At 46.1% G+C, this 21,642-nt stretch overlaps 1 protein-coding gene across 1 annotated transcript in view; it reads left to right on the top strand.

Moving 5' to 3' along the window:
• Positions 1 to 16,460: 16,460 nt before the first annotated feature.
• Positions 16,461 to 21,642, top strand: part of ZC3H12C (zinc finger CCCH-type containing 12C) — a 50,166-nt gene continuing 44,984 nt past the window's right edge. The window contains exon 1 of the mRNA XM_037505228.2: positions 16,461 to 16,519. Coding sequence (XP_037361125.1) covers positions 16,496 to 16,519 — 24 coding nt within the window. The 5' untranslated portion in view covers positions 16,461 to 16,495. The remainder of the gene's footprint in view (positions 16,520 to 21,642) is intronic.

Consider the following 21,642-nt stretch of genomic DNA (forward strand, 5'->3'; position numbering starts at 1 on the left):
CTTAGTCAAGGGATTGTTGACCAAAATCAAGCATTCTTAGAAAATAATTCTTGCATACATTTTTAATGTTTTTGGCTCCCCAGCACCTAGACCTCTTTGCTAAGCATAAGAGACTGCATGAGGCAGAGCCCACCTCTCATACTGGAAGCTGAAATGCCAGGGGCTAGCTTGCTCAGCCTCCTTTGCAGCTAGAATGCTGGCCTGTGATCTTGACTCCTCTGATTGGACACATCCATCTCAGAACTTGAAACAAGCCATTGACCAAAGAAGGAAGAACCCCATTGAGTCCATTTGTTAAAAGCAATATTAGGGGCAGAAATGACATCCACTTTCCAGAGACAGAGGCAGCAGGGACATTTCTAGAAGCCCCTTCCAGTGCCCATATTGGGCTAGAGGTATGGCAAGTCATGGAGTCTGTACCCATCAACAAAGACAGTGACCCCTTCCTGGGACACTACTGTATTGTCATATTAGACATGGGCCTGGTTCTATAGCCTCCAGCTCTGGTTTTCAAGCCTTCCAGAGATTATATCAGATACCAAATGTTCTTTAATAAAATCCAACTTACGAGACAAGAATCCTATTTTTGTTGTATATACTTTAAAAAAATATTGGACATATTATATGTCCATATAACATTGGACATATATGTCCAACATATAATATGTCCAATATATATGCCCAGCTATATATTGTAGCTGGAGAGGATGGTTAGTTTCTTCTAGGTCAAGAAAGAAGAAAACAGAAACATAGGCACCACAGGCAATTGACAGCCACTGCAAAATAATTGCTGTCAGTTTTGAATTACATAATGTACTTGCCGGGCAGCGGTGGCTGTGTATTGACATGTAATACGCATTTAGTGCTTCCTGCTTACCATCCTAGACTCTTCACACCCCACTAAGGGCTCCAGCCTGTACTTTGTTTACCTGAACTGACCCACTTGGATTGCAGAGTGGGAATAATTCTCACCCATAAGAACAGCTCAAAAATTCTAGGTCAACCTTCTCATACCATTGGACTTTCCCTTATTTTATTCATCTTTCCGCCTGCCAGAGTTCCTCGGTATGATGTTCTGCTTCTTTGAAGAGGAGGCTGGATTAACTCTTCTACCCATTTTATTCTACCACTTAGGAAATAAATTCATAGCACCAAAGCTTGCAGGGATAACCTGTCCTTGCTTGGGTTGGCCATGTTTTCTCTCCTTACCATAAAGGAATTTTTTTCTTTATGCTAAAGAAAAAGAGAAGATCTTTTGTGGAAATTACACTTTTGCCCTATTCCTAGGCAATAATGCCACTTGAAACAATATCTTAATAAAAGTTTCAGCAATAAACATAATAATTCAATGACAGATATCTCTTCTATTAAGCAAAAAGGTGATTTGGGACCTGGAAGATTCAAGGTGGTTATGGCTGACATAGAGCTTTCCAAAACAAAGACCTATGAAATGATGAGCATATCTTCCTAATAGCAGAGAAGACAGGCACTAGCGAAACTGACTAACTTGCTACAGGCACAGAGGCACTGGTTCAAAGTGGAACTGGATGATTTGGACTTAAAACCAGACATTAGAATTCTTTTTTTTTTTTTTAAGATTTATTTATTTATTTATACAAGCACTGGGTACAGTCAGAAGCGTGGGAGGGTGAGAGAATTCACCAGAGCCAGAGCAGAGAGCAGAACAGGCAGACTGATGATGTACACTGCTGAGGGGAGCAGTGGTCTGCAGGAGAGGTCTGCGCGCCGTGTGGGACCCTCACCCAGTGCCCGGGGATCGAACCGGTGCTGCAGAGGCTGTGGGCAGCTTCGCAACCCACCGCTCAACTGCTGCGCCACCAGGGAGGCCCCCAGACATTAGAATTCCAATCTCACACTTTTCCTTTACACACAAGGCCATACTTCTCAACTCTGTTAGCCATGGTGGGCCCAGAGCCCAGAGCCTCTTCTAAGAGAAACTGCTCCATCTTCAGTCCCCACTGACAGGGAAGCCCTGGACAGCATAGTGGTATCATCACATCCCTCTCTAACCTCCACTGATGGAAGGTGGGGGCAACGGACCCCAAAGGAAGCCAACCCACAGGACTGGTCAGTAGTCTATGAGGCAGCCTGACCTTCTGAAAAGTTTTGACTCAACTAGAGGAGACCTGAGTCAATCAGCTTCTAGTTGAGCCTTATTCCTTCTGATTGAGAGACCCTGATGCACTCAGCCTTTCTGTAGATTATTACTGAGCATGCATTTCTGGTGAGCTGATTGTGTGGGACAAGCCTTTTCAGCTTCCTATCGCCCCACGCTGGTGTAAATATGTCCTAAGAGAACAAGGCATGGCATGTGCAAGCTCCCAGTCTTCTAAACCTCTGATAACTACGCTTCCTGTTGAATCATCCATTCCCTGGATTCCTCAGCCCCACATAATACTGGTCCTTTCACTTCTTTTTGGTCCCTCCACCTCTGTGCATGACGCTGCATACTGAGTGATTTCCACAAATTATCTTACAACAATCCCATAAGGTAAGCACATTACTATCATCATTTTATAGATTAAGAAAGTGAGGCATAGAAAGATGGCGGTGGTGTTCTAGCTCATGGTGGTGGTAGAGAAAAGAGGGGAGATTACAGACCAATTCTGAAAATAACATCCGCAAAGCCTGTTTGCTGGACTAGACGTCAAAATGAAGAGAGGGAAGATTCAAAGACCAATCTTAAGTAGCAGAATGAATGTTGTTGCCACTTGTCCTGCCTACATGACAACTCTAATTGAATGTTCTAGAAGCAACTCTGCAAGACAAGTTTAGCATGTCTGAAACTGAATTTATCATTTTTTCCCTCAAAATCTGCTCCTTTCAATATTTTCTTTTTCAAAAAAAAAAAGTCACCATCATTGTTACTAAGTGGCAGGAAGGGAGGGAAGAGTAAAGCAGCTAAAACTCTGGTACAGCCCCTTCTAGGTTTTCAAATTGCTTTCTCCAACTTACTCATGTATTTACTAGACATTTAGCTCCCTGGTATGATTCTAACTTTCTTGGGACATAGATTATATCTCCAATTAGAGCTAATGTTTATAAAGTATTTTTCCAAGATCTTTCGGGGAACTTTGCACATTAGTAAGGATGGCAACTTATTAGTAAGAATGATAACATGCAGTAAAGATTATCTGAATAAGGCAGAAGGACATGACATCAGTGCTGGGATATGTCACAGGAAACCCAGACACACAGTAAATACACAGGTGAGCTTTCCTCAGAAGTCCTCACAACATTGAGTCAAGGTGATGAGACAGTGAGCTCCCTGGGTGTCTGCTGCATGTCATAATCAGCCAGAAGCAATGACCTAATTCCTGGTGATTGACCTCAAGGGCTCTGTGCTCCTTTGGCTTATGAGACCACTTCATTTCTGCTTCCCTCTTGTCTTCACTGGTCAGTCTTTAAATGTGCTTGACATGTTCATCGATTTACCTAATGTCATCCTCAACAGCCTTCTGGGGCAGGGACGAGAGCACCAAGGTCAAGAGTGTGGGCTAAATTGCCTGGGTTCAAATCCTGGTTCTTTCTTGTGGTTTAGGGGAAATTACTCAACTTTTTATGGGACTCTAGGAGCCTAGAGGAGGAACATCTGAGTCACATAGAGGAGATTAAAGAATCCTTTCAGGCGTGGAAAGTATTGCCAAGTTAAATCTTTGTTCCCTAAACATTGGGGGAAAGATGTGGCTGAAAGAAAGAAGAATATAAGGAGAGACCTTCTCTGTGGACTCTCCCTGAGAGAGTAAGTAAAGAAGTACTTTACTTTATACTTTCAAGAAGTAAACCAGGCATGGAATGTTTTGATTACAGTGCAGTTACCAAGAACAAGGAAGGTTCACAAACTCCAATACCTGCAAGAGCCAGGTAGGTAAGTTACATTAGAAAAACTGGCCCGGGGAAGATAATAATAAGATGTGAGGTCCAAGGAGACTAGAGAGCAAGGGAGCCATCGAAGGGGCCAGCCTCCACACCCATAATGCTCCTCTCCCCTCACCCAGCTCCACCACAATATTCTTCATTCTCTTCGTGAACTGCCTTTAAGTTCCTTCACTTGCCATGTCCTATACCTAGAAAGTGCTTCACATGACTGGCTCCTTTGCATCATTTTATTTTAAATGTCATTTAAAAGAGGGCTTTGTAGGAAGGGCATTGGCATGGGAGGTATGGTGGAGGTTGAGTGAAGCATGTGCATAGGTGGAGGAGTAAAAACGTAACCCCAAAGTTACATAACATGTGACTGAGAAATTAATGAGAATTTAAAAAATAAATAGACCTGGTAGCAATCCACTCTAATTTATTTCTTCAGAGGAATTGTTGTGCTCATGTTTATTTGTATTATCTCATCTCTTTGTTCCACTATACTTTGCATATATAAGCACTAATGACACTGACTGACACACAGGAGGAGCCCATAAAAGGCCTTTGAGCCATTTTGCATAAATAAACGACACATTTTGAATAAATAAATGATGCTTTTACTGTGTGCCTCCGCATTGCCAGGTACTACGGGTGGCAGAGATAGATATGGCAAGCATCAGAATATAAGCAGTGGTTAATACTACAGGAATGGGTGAGAAAACCTCGGGCTTGCATGTAATTTTTTGCAGGAGTAGATAAAAGAAGAAAAATTGCCAAGGCACTGATGGGGAGATAAGGGAGAAGCAGGTGGGAAGTGGTGTCACAAGCTAAAGGAACACAGGGCCCTTGCGGGCAATCACAACAGAATTAGATCATCTGCTCCTGGCGGACCCCGACCTGCAGCAGACACCTGGGGTGCTCAGACTCATCACATTGGCCTAACATTGTGGGGACTTTCCAGGAAAGCCTCACCTATGTACCCACGGTGTGTCTGGGATCCTGTGGCCAAATCCCAGCAGTGACGCCATGCCTGTTCTCCTTTACCTTATTCAAATAAACTCCACTGCATTTTCATCTTCAGATAAACAACTTTCACCTGCGCGTCCTCTCATGGCATGTATCTCTATCTAAATAGATACAGAGATAGCCACAGGCTTCCCCAGTTACCCAGATGTACAAAGTTCCTATGAAACCCTTTATAGCCCAAGTGGCTAAAATGAAGCTGCCATTATCACTAATTTACATGGAAAAACTTTCGAGCATTTCCAGTCCCCAAAGTAACCCACCGAATCATACCAGATGGCACAGAACCCCGAAATTACACCAACATATAACACAAGCAGGCACGACTGGACACATCACAACCCGCATGAGGTAAAAATAATGTACCTTCGGGGCCTCCCTGGTGGCGCAAGGGGTTAAGACACAACCTATGAAGCTGCAGCCTCTGCAGCACAAGTTCAATCCCCTGGCCAGGGAGCTACCCACATGGCGCAGCAGACCTCTCCTGACTTGCGCGCTGCTCCCCTCAGCAGTGGATTTCAGTCAATCTGCCGGTTCTGTTCCCTGCTCTGTCTCTGGTGAATCCTCTCACCCCCCCCACAGCTCTGGCCTGTACCCAGTTCTTGTATGCGTAAATAAATAAATCTTTTTAAAAAAGAAAGAAAAGAAACAATGCACGTTCACTCACCGCGAGCACACGGGGGCGCGGAGGTGGCGACGGTGGGGTGCTGGGCCGGGGTGTGAGATCTCGGGGTGTCGGGCCGTACAGGCGCGGGGTGCAGAGGCGGCGAGCAGGGCCATCCGGGAACATCGCAGGGTCGCCTGAGCGCAGCAGGGCCGGCAGGTCACTGACCGAGGCCCTCTGCCGTGTCCGTCTGTCCGTGCGTCTGGTGTCGGGTCGGCAGTGGCTGTGGCGGACTGGCTGCCGCGGGGGGCTGGGAGCAGACAGGGCGCTGGCTGTCTCGCCCCCCACTACCGGCCCCCGCCCCAACCTCGCCCCAACCTCGCCCCAACCTCGCCCCAACCTCGCCCCAACCTCGCCCCAACCTCGCCCCAACCTCGCCCCAACCTCGCCCCAACCTCGCCCCAACCTCGCCCCAGCCCCACCCGCTCACCTCCCGCCCTGGCCTCTCGCGACGGCGCCGCCTCCGCGTCTCGGGCCTCGCCGTGGGCGGCACTGCGTCAAGCTGCCTCACCGCCACGGACATAATGTGGGGGGAAACTCTGTAAATGGAGGCCCTTCGCGGCACCTCGCCGCCTCCCGTGTGACGGTGGCGCTTCGCGGCCCCGAAGCCGGCGCAAGGCCCGTTCCCGCCGAAGGCCTCTCGTCACGGGCGGCGCGGGCCGATGCTCGCGTCCTCGCGGGCGGCTCCCAAGGGGCTTCGTCGCCCTCTCGGGCGGGCGCGTCCCATAAAACGCCCCCGTCGCGTCTGGAAAGCCTCCCCGGCGGGGCTGAGAGGCCGCGGCCCGGCCCGTCAGGCACAGCTCAGCCTGGGCCCCGCGCCCCGTGTGGGGCGGGAAGGCGGCGCCCCCACAGCTCAGGCCCGGCCGCCTGACCACCCGCTGCCGCAAAAGGGCTTGTGTGGAGGTGCGTGTCGTAAAAGCGGAAAAGCCCGTGGGAGTGATTAGGTGATCAGAAACAGGTGTGAGCGGAGGGGTTCCACAAAAGCAGAGGGGGGGTGTCTCCCTGGTGGTGCAAGGGGTTAAGCAACGCACTATGAAGCAATCCGCAGTTCGATCCCCGGCCAGGGAGCTACCCACATGGCGCGGCAGACCTGTCCTGTCTCACCCGCTGCTCCTCTCAGCAGTGTATTTCAGTCAGGCTGTATGTTCCGTTCCCTGCTCTGTCTCTGGTGGATCGTCTCATTCCCCCTGCATCTCTGGCCTGTACCCCAGCTCTTGTATGCGTAAATAAATCTTTAAAAAAAAAAAAAAAGCAAAGTGGAGTAAGGTGTAGGTCGGTGGGTAGACAGGTGATAGGTAGGTGATAGATATCTGTCTATGTGCATGTCAGTAATGAAAACATTTAATATTTAAAAGATGTTACTTATGTTTTGCACATATAAATGCTAAAAATATTTAACAAAGGCAGACTTATATATGCAGGGCAGTTTTTTTTTTTTTTTTTTTAGAGTATTAAAGATGTCTTCTCTAATAAGGGGACATTTCAGCAGAAATCTGAAGGTTACTAGGGAGTGGGACTTATGGAGATTTGGGAAACAGCTTTCCAGAAACAGAATAGAAAGAAGGCGGGGTGGCTGGTGGAGAAGGAGTCCAGGAAACTAGTGCAGGAGGGCTGTGCGGGGTGCAAACTAGACTGAAGGAAGCAGCAAGTGCCTTCAGCTTAGGGATTCTCCATGTCTGCCTTAAGAAGTAATGGTCCAGGGCTTCCCTGGTGGCTCAGCGGTTGAGTGCTGGGTTGTGAAGCTGCCCGCGGCCTCTGCCGCGCCGGTTCGATCCCGGCTGCTCCCCGGCCACCGGAGGAGGGTCCCGCATGGCGCGCAGACCTCCTCTGCCGCCCGCTGCTCCCCTCAGCAGTGTACTTCGGTCCTTCTGCCTGCTCTGCTCCTGCTCTGGCTCTGGTGAATTCTCTCACCCTCCTGCGTTTCTGACTGTACCCAGTGCATGTATAAACAAACAATAAATAAATAAATAAAACATGCCTCTATTTAAAAAAAATAGTTTAAAAAAAAAAAAAAAGTAATGGTCCATGCAAAGAGTACCAGGCACACTGTAGGTGCTCAATAAATATTTGTTAAAGAATGAATTTCTAAAGTGGGCCGAGAATTATTTGGATATCTCTGTCCTGGGAATTGCAACCAACAGGGTGAACCCCTTCTTCAGGCTAGTTTGGCGTGTGGTTATATTTAATTTAGTGATTTCTCTAGATTTTTTAAAAATGTATTCTTGTTATTCCAAGAAGATATTTAATATATGATTTCCTTAAGATATGGACTTATTTTATGATTCCAAGTCCAGTGTTGGAATGCAACACTGATTTCATTAATTCAAGATAGGTAGCAAGATATACATATAGAATGGAAGAAAATGAAAACAAATTACAAGGGTTGTTGGCTAACTCTGGGCTGAGAGATGATTTATGATTTTGAAACTGTGTATTTTTAGGTGTTAGTGAGCATGTCTTCTTGTTATGACTTAGATAATATGAAATACTAGGTATTAAAGTCAGTGAAATCCCCCTCCATTAGTCTTTGTTGGTAATCTATATAGCTGAAGTATTTTTGAGTCTTAGTTTCACTATTGGCCAGCTATATCTATAAAAGAGCCCCAGGGCCTCCCCGGTGGTGCAGGTGGTTGAGCGGAGGGCTGTGAATCTGTCTGCAGCCTCTGCAGCGCCAGTTCGATCCCCACCGGCCAGGGAGATCCCCACGTGGTGGGACAGACCTCTCCTGTCTCGTCCGCTGCTCCCCTCAGCAGTGTGCTTCAGTCAGTCTGCCTGTTCTGTTCCACATTCTGTCTCTGGTGAATCCTCTTACCCTCCCCCTATGCATCTGGCCTGTACCCCAGTCCTTGTATAAATAAATAAATCTTTTAAAAAAAAGCCCCAGAAAATGCCTGCTTTGTCCATAAAGAATTGCCCACCAAGAGAATACAAGTAATTGTATAGACTCAATCCTACCAACATTTTACAAGGCTCTTATAGACACATATTTTAGCAAAAATAAATCACAGAAAGTGGTGGTAATATGTTTTCTCAGGACAGTGATTTATTTCTAGGTGAACAAGTTTTCCTCCCCAAACTTACTGATCATTTACTGGTTTTGTAGTTTTGTGAAATAAACCAATAAGCTCCTGAATTTCTTTAGCAGTCTTCATTTGAAAACAAGGATGACCAAAGACAGATAATGCTCACTTTTTAAATAGAAGCCTGGAAAGATGACCCAGAAGATCTGGTGCTTCTCAGTAAATGAGGGTTCTGTGTATAAAGAACCTCTCAAAGCTGAAAGGAAATCACGTGATGATCAAAGAGTTGGATAGACATTTTAGGGGACTACCAATATTGTTACCTGTAATTAAATGTTTTGACCAAAACAAAGGGCCAGGAGACACACTCTACTGTATTCCATTAATCACCTGACTCTATCTCTGCCTATACATTCAGACATATGTGCTCTGAACTGACCACAGAATAGTAAAAGCATGACAGTTTCTGCAAGATCAGACGTCAGTTCCACTGAATCTTAAAACATGATCTCTGACCTACCATAGCTCAGTCTAGGTCTCTATCCTTCATCATCTGCTCACTTATGGGACCTAAGTTGATGAATGTAGTATTTCCTGCCTGACTAGACTCCTTATTTCTGATTCCTACATGCATGCTATTTGGCTAAATAATTCTCTGGAATTTCCACATTCAAACAAAAGTAGCTGACAATGTACATTTCCCTTTGATTTCTACCCTAAGGTTGGAAGTGAGTGTATAGAACCATTGAGGTTGGCTGTTTCCCCTGTATTCTTCTGATCTTAGCCTCATTTACCTGACCCTTATCCTAGATTCTAAGTCAAGGAGACATGCCCACCAACCACACAACTGCCCTGCCACACAGTAACTCTCCAGCAGATCTGCTCTGATGATAACTCTGTTTCTCTATTAAACTACAATTTTAATTATAGGGCTATCTTTTCTATTTTATAATTGACCTATTTATTTATTCATTTGTCTGTTTGTTTGGGGGAATTGCTTTGTTTGCTAATTGTTTATTTTTCTTTTCTTTTTTTTTTAACCAAGCCCCTACTGTTAGGTCAATAGTTTGGTTCCTTCTCTGGTTCCACCATGCTTAAGTTCCCCAAGCTTGCACCTCCTTAAAAAGGATTGCCCCAGTGGGAAAATTCTCTTTTGTCCACTCTTTCAAAGACTGGAGTCCTGAATCTTGGTTTCTTATGTCCATGACTTTACTACTTTAGCAGGGATTAATGACCAAAAAAGCAATCCCAGGCAAAGAATCATTGGATATTATGGTTTTCAGCCCTAGTAGTCTGGAGTGAACCAAGTGCCTTCCACACCCCAGGCACAGGAGATAAGAAGATGTACAGGGAACAAGACAGAGCCCCTGCCTAAATGAAGGTGGCACTCAGATAAGAAGAGACATAATAAAACAAATAAGTAAATATAACTCCAGGTGACAAGTACTATGGAGAATTCCTATTCTACCTCCCCATGCCTACAGCTGACATGTTGGGATGCCTCAGCTTATACGAACTTCTCCAGTATCTGCTGATGAGAACTTCCCTGTGTGCTCCCCTAATTAAATCAGTTCTCATCAAAAATCTTCCTAAACCTGAGTTTGGAGCTTTTGACAATTAGATTGTAAAATCAGTGACTAATCCCACTAACACGGTCTGAAATCCATTAGTAATTGTGGGATCTCCCCTTCCACGTGATCAGAGGAATCTTTCCCTCAACTGGGAAGCCCCGACTCCACATGTGCAACTCACAGGACTCCCTCAACTTCCTCCTCCGAGTGACTTCTGTGCTCTTGAGAAAAATAATATCTGCTTATTAATAGACTCAAATAGAAAGGAGTGGACACATATCACCATTAAACGTAGACTTTAAAAGTTTTGAATAATTAATTCATGTACCCTATTTAAAATTCAAAGGTTAGAAAAAAGCATAGAATGAAAAATGAATCTCTCTCTCCCTTTCTGGGACAGCCATCACTGTGAATTTCTTGCATTTGCTGCTAGAAATATTAACATGCATACATTAGCAAATGCAGACATTCTTTTTCTTTCACACAAATGGTAACATACTATGTATACATTTTCACCTTACTTTTGCAATCAACAGTAAGTCTTGAGGTTTATCTCATACACATAAAGACCACTTCACTCTTTAATAGATGAATGGCATTCTACGGTAGAGAGACACTACAATTTATTTAAGCATTGGAGTCTAATTTTTTTTAAAGAATATTTATTTTCTTTTTTTCTTTTTTTTTTTAGATTTATTTATTTATTTGTTTGTTTATTTATACAAGCACTGGGTACAGTCAGAAGCGTGGGAGGGTGAGAGAATTCACCAGAGCCAGAGCGGGGAGCAGAGCAGGCAGAAGGACCGAAGTACACTGCTGAGGGGAGCAGCGGGCAGCAGGAGAGGTCTGTGCGCCATGTGGGACCCTCCTCCGGTGGCTGGGGCGCAGCCGGGGATCGAACCGGCACTGCAGAGGCTGCGGACAGCTTCGCAACCCAGCGCTCAACCACTGCGCCACCGGGGAGGCCCTGGAGTCTAATTTTTAATGGACATTGGAGTCTAATTTTTTGCCCATAATGCTATAATTCATATTTTGTGATCTAGTCTTTTAACATAAAGAGTATGTAAACCTGAAAATTCCATAATCCTGTTTCCAACTACCTCGATTTTGTACATCTATAATTCTGTATATCAATTTCTTTTCAAAATAACAGGTGCTTGCAGAGGTGAAGAGGATGCTTCTGGTACACTTGAAATTCCATGTTGAAGTGAAAATTTTAAAACTTCCAGGCAACGTGAATAGCAGTGACAGGTGTGGTCTTTATAATGGCAAAGGGGCACCTTAGGGGCATGTCTCGGTCTATATTAAGTGATCATTGTTCTTCAAATTCCTGCAGTGAAAGTGGGGCAGCCAAGCTGTCTGGTTCAGGAAAAAAGCCATGCATGTGACTACACAACCCAAGTGGGTTGGAGACCTTGCTGCCTGCCTCTCGGGGGGGTTCTTGCCAGTGCTGGGAAAGAAAGTCATGCTGATGCTGTGGAATTTTGCAGTGACTCCTCAAAAGAAAGAAGCCTGGGCTTGGGCATTAGGGCATATCTCATGTTCTCTGGTTTCCTTCCCCTAAGAATTCAGTAGAGAGCCAGTCTCACCAGGCACTGAAACCCACGAGCCAGGATGAGTTTATCCGCCTGACTTACATCGATCATGTGCTTCGGAAATGGTTCTTCAGGGTAATATAAAGGAAGCCCTAAGTTTCACAGGTGGTTGGAATGAACCAGAACTTCTCTAAAAGACAAAAAGAGCCTGAATGAAAAATCATGGCAGTCGAAAAGCACTTGGACTACATGGAGGGAGGGTCAAAGAGGTGGAGATGAAGGCACCTGGAAGGGATGGTTGACATTGTCTCAGCAGAGGTGAGTGTTTGGGCAGCAATGGTAAAGACAGGAGACATGAGTCCAGGGAGAAGAGTTTTCTTGCATTCCCAAGCATAGCCACTGGGTCCACACATTTTTTAAAAAGATTTATTTATTTATTCATACAAGAGCTGGGGTACAGGCCAGAGATGCAGGGGGTCGGGTGAGAGGATTCACCAGAGACAGAGTGGGGAACAGAACAGGTCAGACTGACAGAAATACACTGCTGAGGGGAGCAGCGGGAGAGACAGGAGAGGTCTGCTTCGCCATGTGGGTTTCTCCCTGGCCGGTCAGGGATCGAACTCGTGCTGCAGAGGCTGGGGATTGCTTCATAGTGCTGTGCTTAACCACTTGTGCCACCAGGGAGGCCCCCTGGGTCCACACATTTTTAATGAGAAACTCTTCAGGACAGCACAAGATCTGGCTAGAACTAGAGGCAATGGCCAGAGATGTGTGCTTGTTGGGCCATCCCTTCTGAAACCATTAGAAGTCTTGGATGAGGTGGATGGGCCATTGAAGAAGATCCAGGAGAAGACAGCAAGGTGGGATGTGAGGGCATCTGAGAGTCTGACTTTCAAGATTCAAATGTGAGTCTGGGTGTGAGGAGGCCTCTCTGGGAGCTGTGAGTTAGAAAGGAGGCATGCTGCCTTGACAACCAATCTCCTTCCTGCCTCCCCACCCCCAACCTGCTCTTTCCACAGCATTTGCTTGAAATTCATCCAAAGAAGGAAGCCCAGTGAGGCTCAAGGTCCAGGCTTGATTTGTTAGCTAAAATACTAATTAGTGATCCAGAATCAGTAACAGCAAGTGCTTTGTTTGCCTAATGTTTATTTTAAAGTTTTAATTTCTGACACCTAGGTTTGAGCCTCAATTTCATAGTTTGCAAAACCAAAAGTGAGGTCAGATGAAATAATTTATGTTGTCTTTCATACTTCTAATGTTCTCTGAATGAAATCTCTATTTCATTCTATTTTTTTTTCTTTTAAGTAAATGGAACTTGGAATCCCCTAGTGCTTATTTATTTCAGAGCCCCTGGAGCAATTTATTATTATTCGGAATCTTCTTTCAACTCAGGTTGACTTAGATGAACAACAACTTTGGTGTTTGTCAGAGCAGTGACCATTTAAACTTGTCTTACTTGCTCACTAGCAAAGAGGACCCTTGTCAACCCAACTGAATGTCCTTTCAAGATAATGCTATCAAACATTTCCACTCGCGGATGCCGCTAATACCACAAATAAATGCCTAAAATCAAGCTATTCTAAGTATTTGCTCAGAAAAACAGAAGTTCTGGGCCTCCCCGGTGGCGCAGCGGTTGAGTGCTGGGTTGCGAAGCACCGGTTCAATCCCTGGCTGCTCCCCAGCCACCAGAGGAGGGTCCCACATGGCGCGCAGACCTCTCCTGCTGCCCGCTGCTCCCCTCAGCAGTGTACTTCGGTCCTTCTGCCTGCTCTGCTCCCCGCTCTGGCTCTGGTGAATTCTCTCACCCTCCCGTGCTTCTGACTGTACACAGTGCATGTATAAACAAAACAAACAAACAAATAAAACAAAAAAATAAATAAAATAAAACATGCCTCTATTAAAAAAAAAAAAAAAACCCCAGAAGTTCCTCTACCCTGAAGTTCCCCCTTTTTCCCAGTCAGTAATACTATAGGTCATATTCACACCCACTATTTTGGACTTCTCTTTTTTCTTAAGTCCATTTCCATCAAGTGTATGCAATCATTCACAAAACCCAGGGGAATTTTAGGTCACAAAGTCTCATTCACCCTCTGCTTCCTTTCTACCTTCACAGAGCCACATTAGGCATTCTCCTTCTCTCTCCCTGTCTCTCTCTCTCTTTCTCTCTCTCTCTAATTTGGTCCTACTTTTTCTCTCCAGCTTTTTCCCCCCTTTAATCCCTATGCTGGGAAATTTCCTACCACTCTGTCTCTGCTTTATGCTGTTTCTCAGATATGACCTTCCTTATCCTATTTGCTTATCGTGACACTATTCTTCAACATTATCCAGCTTAAATTTCTCCTTTTTGAAACCCAGAATCATCTTCTAGTTAAGTTTTCCCCACCATTCCACCTAAAGTGATTCTTCTGTCCTCTCAACCTTCATTGCATTCATTATCTAAGACACATATTTAACACTTACGAATTCTCCTGCCTTCTTGGTTTTCCTTTAACTTTCATCTATTTTTATCTCCCTAAGTACACAGGCAATTTAGGGCAGTTACTGTATCTTATTCATGCAATGGGTCCTGATTTAGACTGGTATTGTCTACATTTTAATCCTTGCCCTGTTACCTAATGACTGTAATTTTGGTCTCAGTCATCCCTTCTGTGAAATGGTCATAGCGATAGTTACTCCCTGTAAGGGTTGTGTAGGCATTAGATGAAAAAACATGTGCAAAGTACATAGAACAGTACCTGCAACATGGCAAGTGGTCACTAAATCTTAGTAATTATACCTATTGGTCTCTTTCATCCTACAGATCTGATACAGCACCTTGGTCTGCAAACAGTGCTTAATCTATACTGAATCTAATGCTTGAATCAACTGAGGGAAATAAGGTAGATTGTGTGTGGGTGGTGTATTGTGAAGTAGGAAACTTTCTGGCATCAGTAAAATCACGCCACATTTGCCATCATGGATGCTATCAGCCAGCCAGTTTCTTTCTAAGTCCCTGCCATTCCCTAATACTGCTCAAGAGACTTCCGAGGGTTTGGCTCTCGCTTTCCCAGAGCATCCCTCCCTTCCTGCCAATCAAAACTGGTGTGGCTGCAGAGAGCAGATTGCCAAATTTCAGACTGGTCATAAGGGTGTTTCTAAAAATGTCAACCAGAGAGTTCTTAAACCCTTTGCCCAAAAAGAAGCCTAATGCTCTGCTGCTTCATTTAATAGGCCTGGGACTAGTCTCCTGCAGTGGAAAGCAGGCGCAGTAAGATGCTCTGCCTTCCTTTCACAGTGTCAAGGTGCCCAGCTCAGAGGAGGCTCTTAGCTGGAAGCCCTGCATCATTACAATAGCTAAGGTGACAGATGTTGACCAAAGAGGTGGGGATACTTGTGGTATGCAGCTGAGCCATAAAGGTAGCTATTTTTTTAAAAATAGAGAACATTTAACTGGACACTATTAAGTTTGGAACCGGTAAGCATCATGGCTATCACTGTCACTAAGCAGCCCAAGCAAATTCAACAGTCCGGATTTAAATGAAATGTACCCTGAGGAAAAACAATTCACAGAGGCAAGCAATAATTTTATTAATGGTGATCAAAGGTGTAAACTCTGGCCCAGTGAAACAAACGTGCTTTGTTTGGATAGACAGATTTGGAGCCTTCACATTCAAGCTGTGTGTGTGGTTTGGGGGAAAATCGTCTAACCTCTGCGTGCAATGCAGGCTCCCTAGTTTGTGGCACAGGTAGGGACGCAAGCCGCATGAGTTTCCTCCCCCTCGCTCCAGAAGCAGATGCATCCTGCCCGCGGCTATGAGAGGCACCTGGTGGCACTGCACAGGCAGGTGAATAAAGTTATTTGAATATTTCTGAGATGTTGACCTAGATTGTGCTGCATGTTGCTCGATTAGCAAAAGTGGAAGGCTCTGCGCTCCCCTTGCTTTTCACACTTGCTACCCCGGAGCCCACCTCCAGGTGCGGAGGACGGTGGTCTCCCAACCTCCCCAGGCAGATCTGGATTTATCCTGGGGGCAACCTCGATTTTGACGCCTTGCCATTCCCAAGCAAGCCAGTTTCCTTGCTGAAAGAAGTCCTTCCCCTGGGTGAAATCCCAACAGCTTCATTTGTTTAAGTTCCCTCATTGGTCTGGCTGACATCGGGTGTGGTTTTTTTTCCTCATTACGGAACATCGCTAATAAGCAACCTCGGGAAACTTGCCCTAGAACGGCAGCCTCTGGATTTCCTTCATGCCCAGGGGATGACCCGCGCTGCAGCCGGGAGGAGAAGGCGTGGGGGAGCGGAGGGGCGCCCCGCAGGGCGGAGCCGGGCGGGCGGGGACCCGGGGCCGGGCCCCTCGGGCAGCCCCCGCGGCCGGCTGGAGCCCTCCGGGTTCCCGCAGCTCCCCTCACCCTCCCCACGCCTCCCGGGTTTTCCCCGCGGCTCGGGGTTTCCTGTTTCAGTTCGCGGTGATCTCCAGCAGCAGGTGCTGGTTTGCCAACCTCGATCCCGAGGAGGCGAAGGAGACGGAAAAGAGGGAAGGGGCGGAGGGAGGCGCGGGCGGGCGGGCGGCCGGCGGTCGCGGCGGCAGGCGGGCGAGCCGGCTTCGCTGTCGGCGGCGGAGCAGCGGCGCAGCGGCGCGGGCGGCGGGCCGAGCCGAGGGCCCCGGCGTGTGGCCGGCCCGGCGGCGGGGCGGCCGGGCGGGCCGCATGGGGGAGCCTCCAGCTCGCCCCGCGCCCTAGCGGCGGCCGCGGCGGCCCTGGGCTGAGGCGAGAGGCGGCCGCCGGCCTGAGGGCCCCGGGGCGGCCCGGCTCCGGGCATGTGGTGATGGCCGCTGAGAAGAGACTGCAAGTAGGTTGAGCCAGACCCGCGCGCGCGCGGGGGCGCGGGGGCGCGGGGCGCGCGGGGGCGCGCGGGGGCGCGGGGCGCGGGGCGCCGGGAGGGCGGGCGGGCGCGGCGCCGCGAGGGGGAGGGCCGAGGTGGCCGCTGTCGCTGCGGGCCCCGCCGCCAGCTCGCCGCCGCCCCGCGGGCTCGGCCATGCCGGGGAGCGGGCCCCGGGTCTGCGTCTCCGGAGGCGGGTGGACCCGGCCGAGCGCGGCCGGAGTGGCCCTGCGGGCGCCGGCGGAGGGGAGGGCCGCGGCCCGGGGCCGGGGCCGGGGCGGCCGCGCCGGGTAAGCGCCAGGCCCAGGCGCGTCGGGCTCCCGGAGGTCGAGTCGCCGGGCGGCCGCGGCCCCTCAGCGCTCGGGCGCGGCCCGGCGCATCCTCCCCGCGGGCACAGCCGTCCCCGCCCGGGCAGCGGGGGAGCGAGGCGCGCGCTCCGGCCCCGCGCGCGGCCTAGGGCGCCGGTCCACGGCCGCGGAACATGGAGGCGAGCTCGGGCGCCCCGGAGGAAAACGGACCCACAGCCCTGCTGCTGCGCCTCAGACCGGCGCGCGCTCGCGGGGTAAGGCGGCCGCGGCTCCGGACACAGCCCCGGGCACTCGCTGGTAGTAGCCACCCCTCGGTCCAGACCTCCGCCGCCGTCACCCCCGGCGCCCCAACAGAACCCCTCACCCCTCCTGCCCCCCGGCACCTTCGCCCCTCCTCACCCCTGCTCACCCCTCCTCACCCCTCTGTCTCCAGCTCGGTTCCTATTTCCACCCTCTTCATGTTCGCCTCTTTAACTCCCTACCCTGGGGTGTTCCAAATAAAACTTGGAGACGTGAACCCCGCTTTTCTTTCCCGAACTGTCCTGCAGCCCTTAAAAAAATAAAAAGTCTTAGTATTCGGGCTGATCACTGTAACTGGCTCTCTTGCCCTTTGGGGAACCGTTAACAAGCCTGGTTTGCGCCCTGTGTTTTGTGATAAAAGAAATACTGATCCAGATTTAGGCGAAGTTTTCCTATTGGTTGCAAGGCTGTGTTGGAGGATCCCCAGACCCGTCAGGCGCTTATTGATTCCGAATTTTTTTTTTTTAACCATCTTGGAATAGATTCAGAGACTATATATTTAAAATTTTGAGAAAGTGCTTCACTTATTTCCTCACTTAGCTTTTTAAATGCGTATTATGAACTGAAAATAGTGGCTATGTCTTAAAATAATCTTTTGAACTCTGCAAGAATCGCAAAAAGTCACCAATACGGTATTGCTGTTTTGTTTTGTTTTTAAAAAATGCTTAGCGTGTAGAAGGTATGGTTTCCGTTTCTTTAATCACATGCACAATTCATTTTAGTAAATTCCTTAAGTTTTGGTGGTGCCTGAATGTAAAGATAGCTTCACCAATATTTGTATCATTATCTTATTCTGATAACCCCGTCAAGAGGCCTATTTTGAACAGCCTCTCTGTCTACTTGTTTTCTTCCAGTTTGGCATTTTTATTTTATGTTACCTAAAGCAGGTGCCCTGAAAATATCAGAATGGTCTAGTAACTAACATGAATGTATACTTCGAAATGCTTGAGTGTTATTATTTAGTTTTAGAATGGGTTTTACTTTCAAAATAAGATATTCTTCTACCTCCAGCATCTTGTCATCACCAAAGTACTTAAGTAGAATAAGCAAAGTCAAATTAACTTTTAAACAAAACAACATAAAGAGGCCAGTATTTTGTAACAAAAGTCTGAGACTATTTTATTACAACTGACAGTACTAAAGGATGGGAAACAGAAAGTTGGAATGTCAGCATACCGCTGGGAGTTTTTATTAGTCACTTCCTTTTACTACATTTTTGTGTTAATTACTAGACTAATAGAAATATCCTATTTTATATTACTAGCTTCTCCAGAGCTGTTTTCATGGATTACATCTGCCTAATTAGACCTCAAGTGCTTAAGGGGATTGTATTTTTAAAATATTTTTCTTATGCTACAACTGGGCTACCTTATCTTCAGTTGAGCAGACCACAGTGGTTTCTGCATTAATTTACTTACTATAATAGATGGGAAAATGTTGCTGTCATATTTTCTATTGGTTTCTATTAGTTCATACCCTCTTTTAAAATGATTTTATACTCTTTTAATGTTTTTTATTGTTTCTATACATAAGTTCAGAAGAATTCTACTCTCATTCTGGTGGCATAGCAGTATTAAACAAACCTAACATATTAAGTAGAGATTTTTTTAGCCTTTTACTATTAAAATATAGGATTATAATCTCTGCAGTTATTGCTTATTTGAGATGGTGAACTTCTTTCTGTTCACTCAGCAAATAATTTAGTATCAATCCAGATGCTGTGTGGGGCCACTGACCTCTAAAAGGAGAGAGATTATGAACAGAATATAATGCTGCGTGGAAGGTACTAAGTGCCATGAGTGAACAAGTAGAAATTCAGCTCCTGGGGATACGGCACCCCAGGCCTGACAGGGAGAATTCAGGTCCACACCACTGGGTGGGAACCATTTCCAGCGAGTGTTGTGAATCAAGGAAAGCAGAGAGTAGGTGGCCCAGTGTGTCTGGAGTATTCAGCAGGTGAAAGGAGTAGTGGCTGACTAAGGAGGCAAAGACAGTTTAAAGGCATGGTGTTTATTGTAAAGAGAAATATTAAAGTGAAATGGTAGGAAGGCAGAACTGAATAATACTCAAGGACCTAAAAATGTAAAATCTCATTCCTTTACAGAGATAAAATTTTAAGAGTAACCAAAAACCATCATTGCTGTTTCACCATTAGCATTTCAGGAAATGATGAACAATGAGGATGTGATATTTTTTAAAATCTGTTATCTCCCAGAATATACCTGCAATATCTTGGGGACAAAAAGCACTATAGGATGATTGAGCTTATTAGTATGAGATAGCACATGAAAAGTGAACACTGACTGGTACATAGAACTTTTTGGATCGGATGGCATAAAGAAAACTTTCAGATCTGTGATGTGGAAGCATCAATTCTGTAGCTTTGCTTTGGTTTTATAGCTGACATCATAGTAGTTACTCTGTGTTGTCTGCTGGTGGCCAGACACTGCTGGCACATGCTCCTGTGGTCCTTATTTGGTAGGTGGGCACATTTGAGTCACACAGAGCTGCCTTGTGACTGGCCCAAATAGAGTTGGAACCCCGAGCAGTCTGCCTTGGTGGCTCATGCCCTTAACCACTGACAGTTCTGCCTTCCTACCATTTCACTTTCAGTTGCTCTCAAAAAAGTATGCCGTTTTGTGTTCCTATGTTGACAGGCATTGTTTGAAAATTCAGAGATGTGGCCTCCCTGGTGGCACAAGGGGTTAAGTGTCAGCACTATGAAGCAATCCACAGCAACTACAGCACTAGTTTGATCCCCAGCCAGGGAGGTAACCCACATGGTGCAGCAGACCTCTCCTGTCTCACCTGCTGCTCTCCTCAACAGTGTATTTCAGTGGATCCACCTGTTCTGCACCCCCTTCTGTCTCTCGTGAATCTCCTCACACCCTGCACCTCTGGCCTGCACCCCAGCTCTTGTATGCATAAATAAATAAATCTTTAAAGAAAATGAAAATTCAGAGATGCATGAGTATGGAGTTAGCAAGTATGTCGTCTTCTCTCTACAAAATATGTCAGGAACTGGGCAACACAGATATCCTGTCTGTCCAGACAGGTTGGAGGCAAAGGCCATGATTGACCACAGATTGCTTAGGTCCACAAGAAGACAAACCCAAAGACAGGGTCAGTCTAGTAAACGAAAGTGTTAACAGCAGTGTCGTCCAAATAAAAAAAAAAAAAAAAAGAACTTATTTTTGGCAAAAACCTCAAAATATTTTTTAACGAATAGTGTTTCTTACTGATGTTTACGACTTTTCTGATTATATAAATATAATGTGCTTATTGTACAGAACTTAGAAAATACGAGAAGTATAAAGAATTTTAAAAACAGCAGTGATCTTATTTCCCTGAGACAACTAATTTAGCATTAGGATGAACTGCTCTCTTTAATTTTCTGTTCATTGACAGAGGATGATTGTTTTACTCTCTTAAACTCAAAATAGAGACAGACTTCCCATAAAGCAGAGAATACATGGTTTTAAGTCACAGCACTGATGCTTTCACCTGCTGTGAGTGAGTCTAAAGCAAAGCCCTAAACTGCTGTCTTAACATGCAAGGTCGTCCTGCTTGTTTGGAACATTTCTTCTGTCCCCCCTCACTTTTTGCATACCCCACGCCTCTGGGGTCAGCTTCAGCTTCCATGTCACCCCACTGCAGTTTTCGATTGACAGCTGTGCCAAGCTTTGTTTATGCATTTAATACTTACCACTGTCCTAGGAAGAAGTATTTCACTACCCTTTTTCTGATGAGGAAACTGAACCACAGTGTGGTGAAATAACCTGGGGCCTGTCAGAAATAATTCGCTGCAGAGGGAGGTTTCCAATAGAGGCAAAGTCCCTGACTTAACCAAATAGTAAGGTCTCTAAAACCTAATACACGTTAATACATATACCTGTTGTTATGCATTTAAACAATATAATGGGATTATCTATTGCTTGGGAGTTTGGTTCTAGAAAGATCTTTTTGTCTAATTGGAATTAGAGTATTAACAGAGCTTTGTATCCCACCTTCTCATCCCCATTTAGACACCCAGGATTTTAAAAACATTTCAAACATTTCCTACCTAGGAACATGTCACTTCACTTAATCATTCTCCAATTTCGGTTTGACGTTTGGTTTTTCCCCAGTATTTAATATAATGCTGTCGTTGAACTCCCAGTAAAAAAGTGTCGGTTTTTTTTTTTTTTCTTCCTTGTATCTGTATTCTTAGGATCCATTCCTAGATTTTGATCAAGGAGAATAAGCTCTAGGGTTTTTGATGGCCAAAAATCCATCCAGAAAAGTTGTACTGATATGCACACCCATTAGCCAAGATTGAGAGCTGATTTTACCCCATTTGAATGCTCTAAGTATGAACATTTAAAAAGGTTGACAGTTTGTCAGATCAGCATCAATTAATATCTAATTTTAATGCTGACTCTTTTCTACTTATATTTTGAAGTCATACAACCTGATTAAGAAAAAATAAACTCCCTGCAATCTTTG

The sequence above is a fragment of the Talpa occidentalis genome, unplaced genomic scaffold (assembly GCF_014898055.3).
Source record: "Talpa occidentalis isolate TD23 unplaced genomic scaffold, MPIMG_talOcc4v2.1 talOcc4.12, whole genome shotgun sequence".
NCBI classification, from domain to species: Eukaryota; Metazoa; Chordata; class Mammalia; order Eulipotyphla; family Talpidae; genus Talpa; species Talpa occidentalis.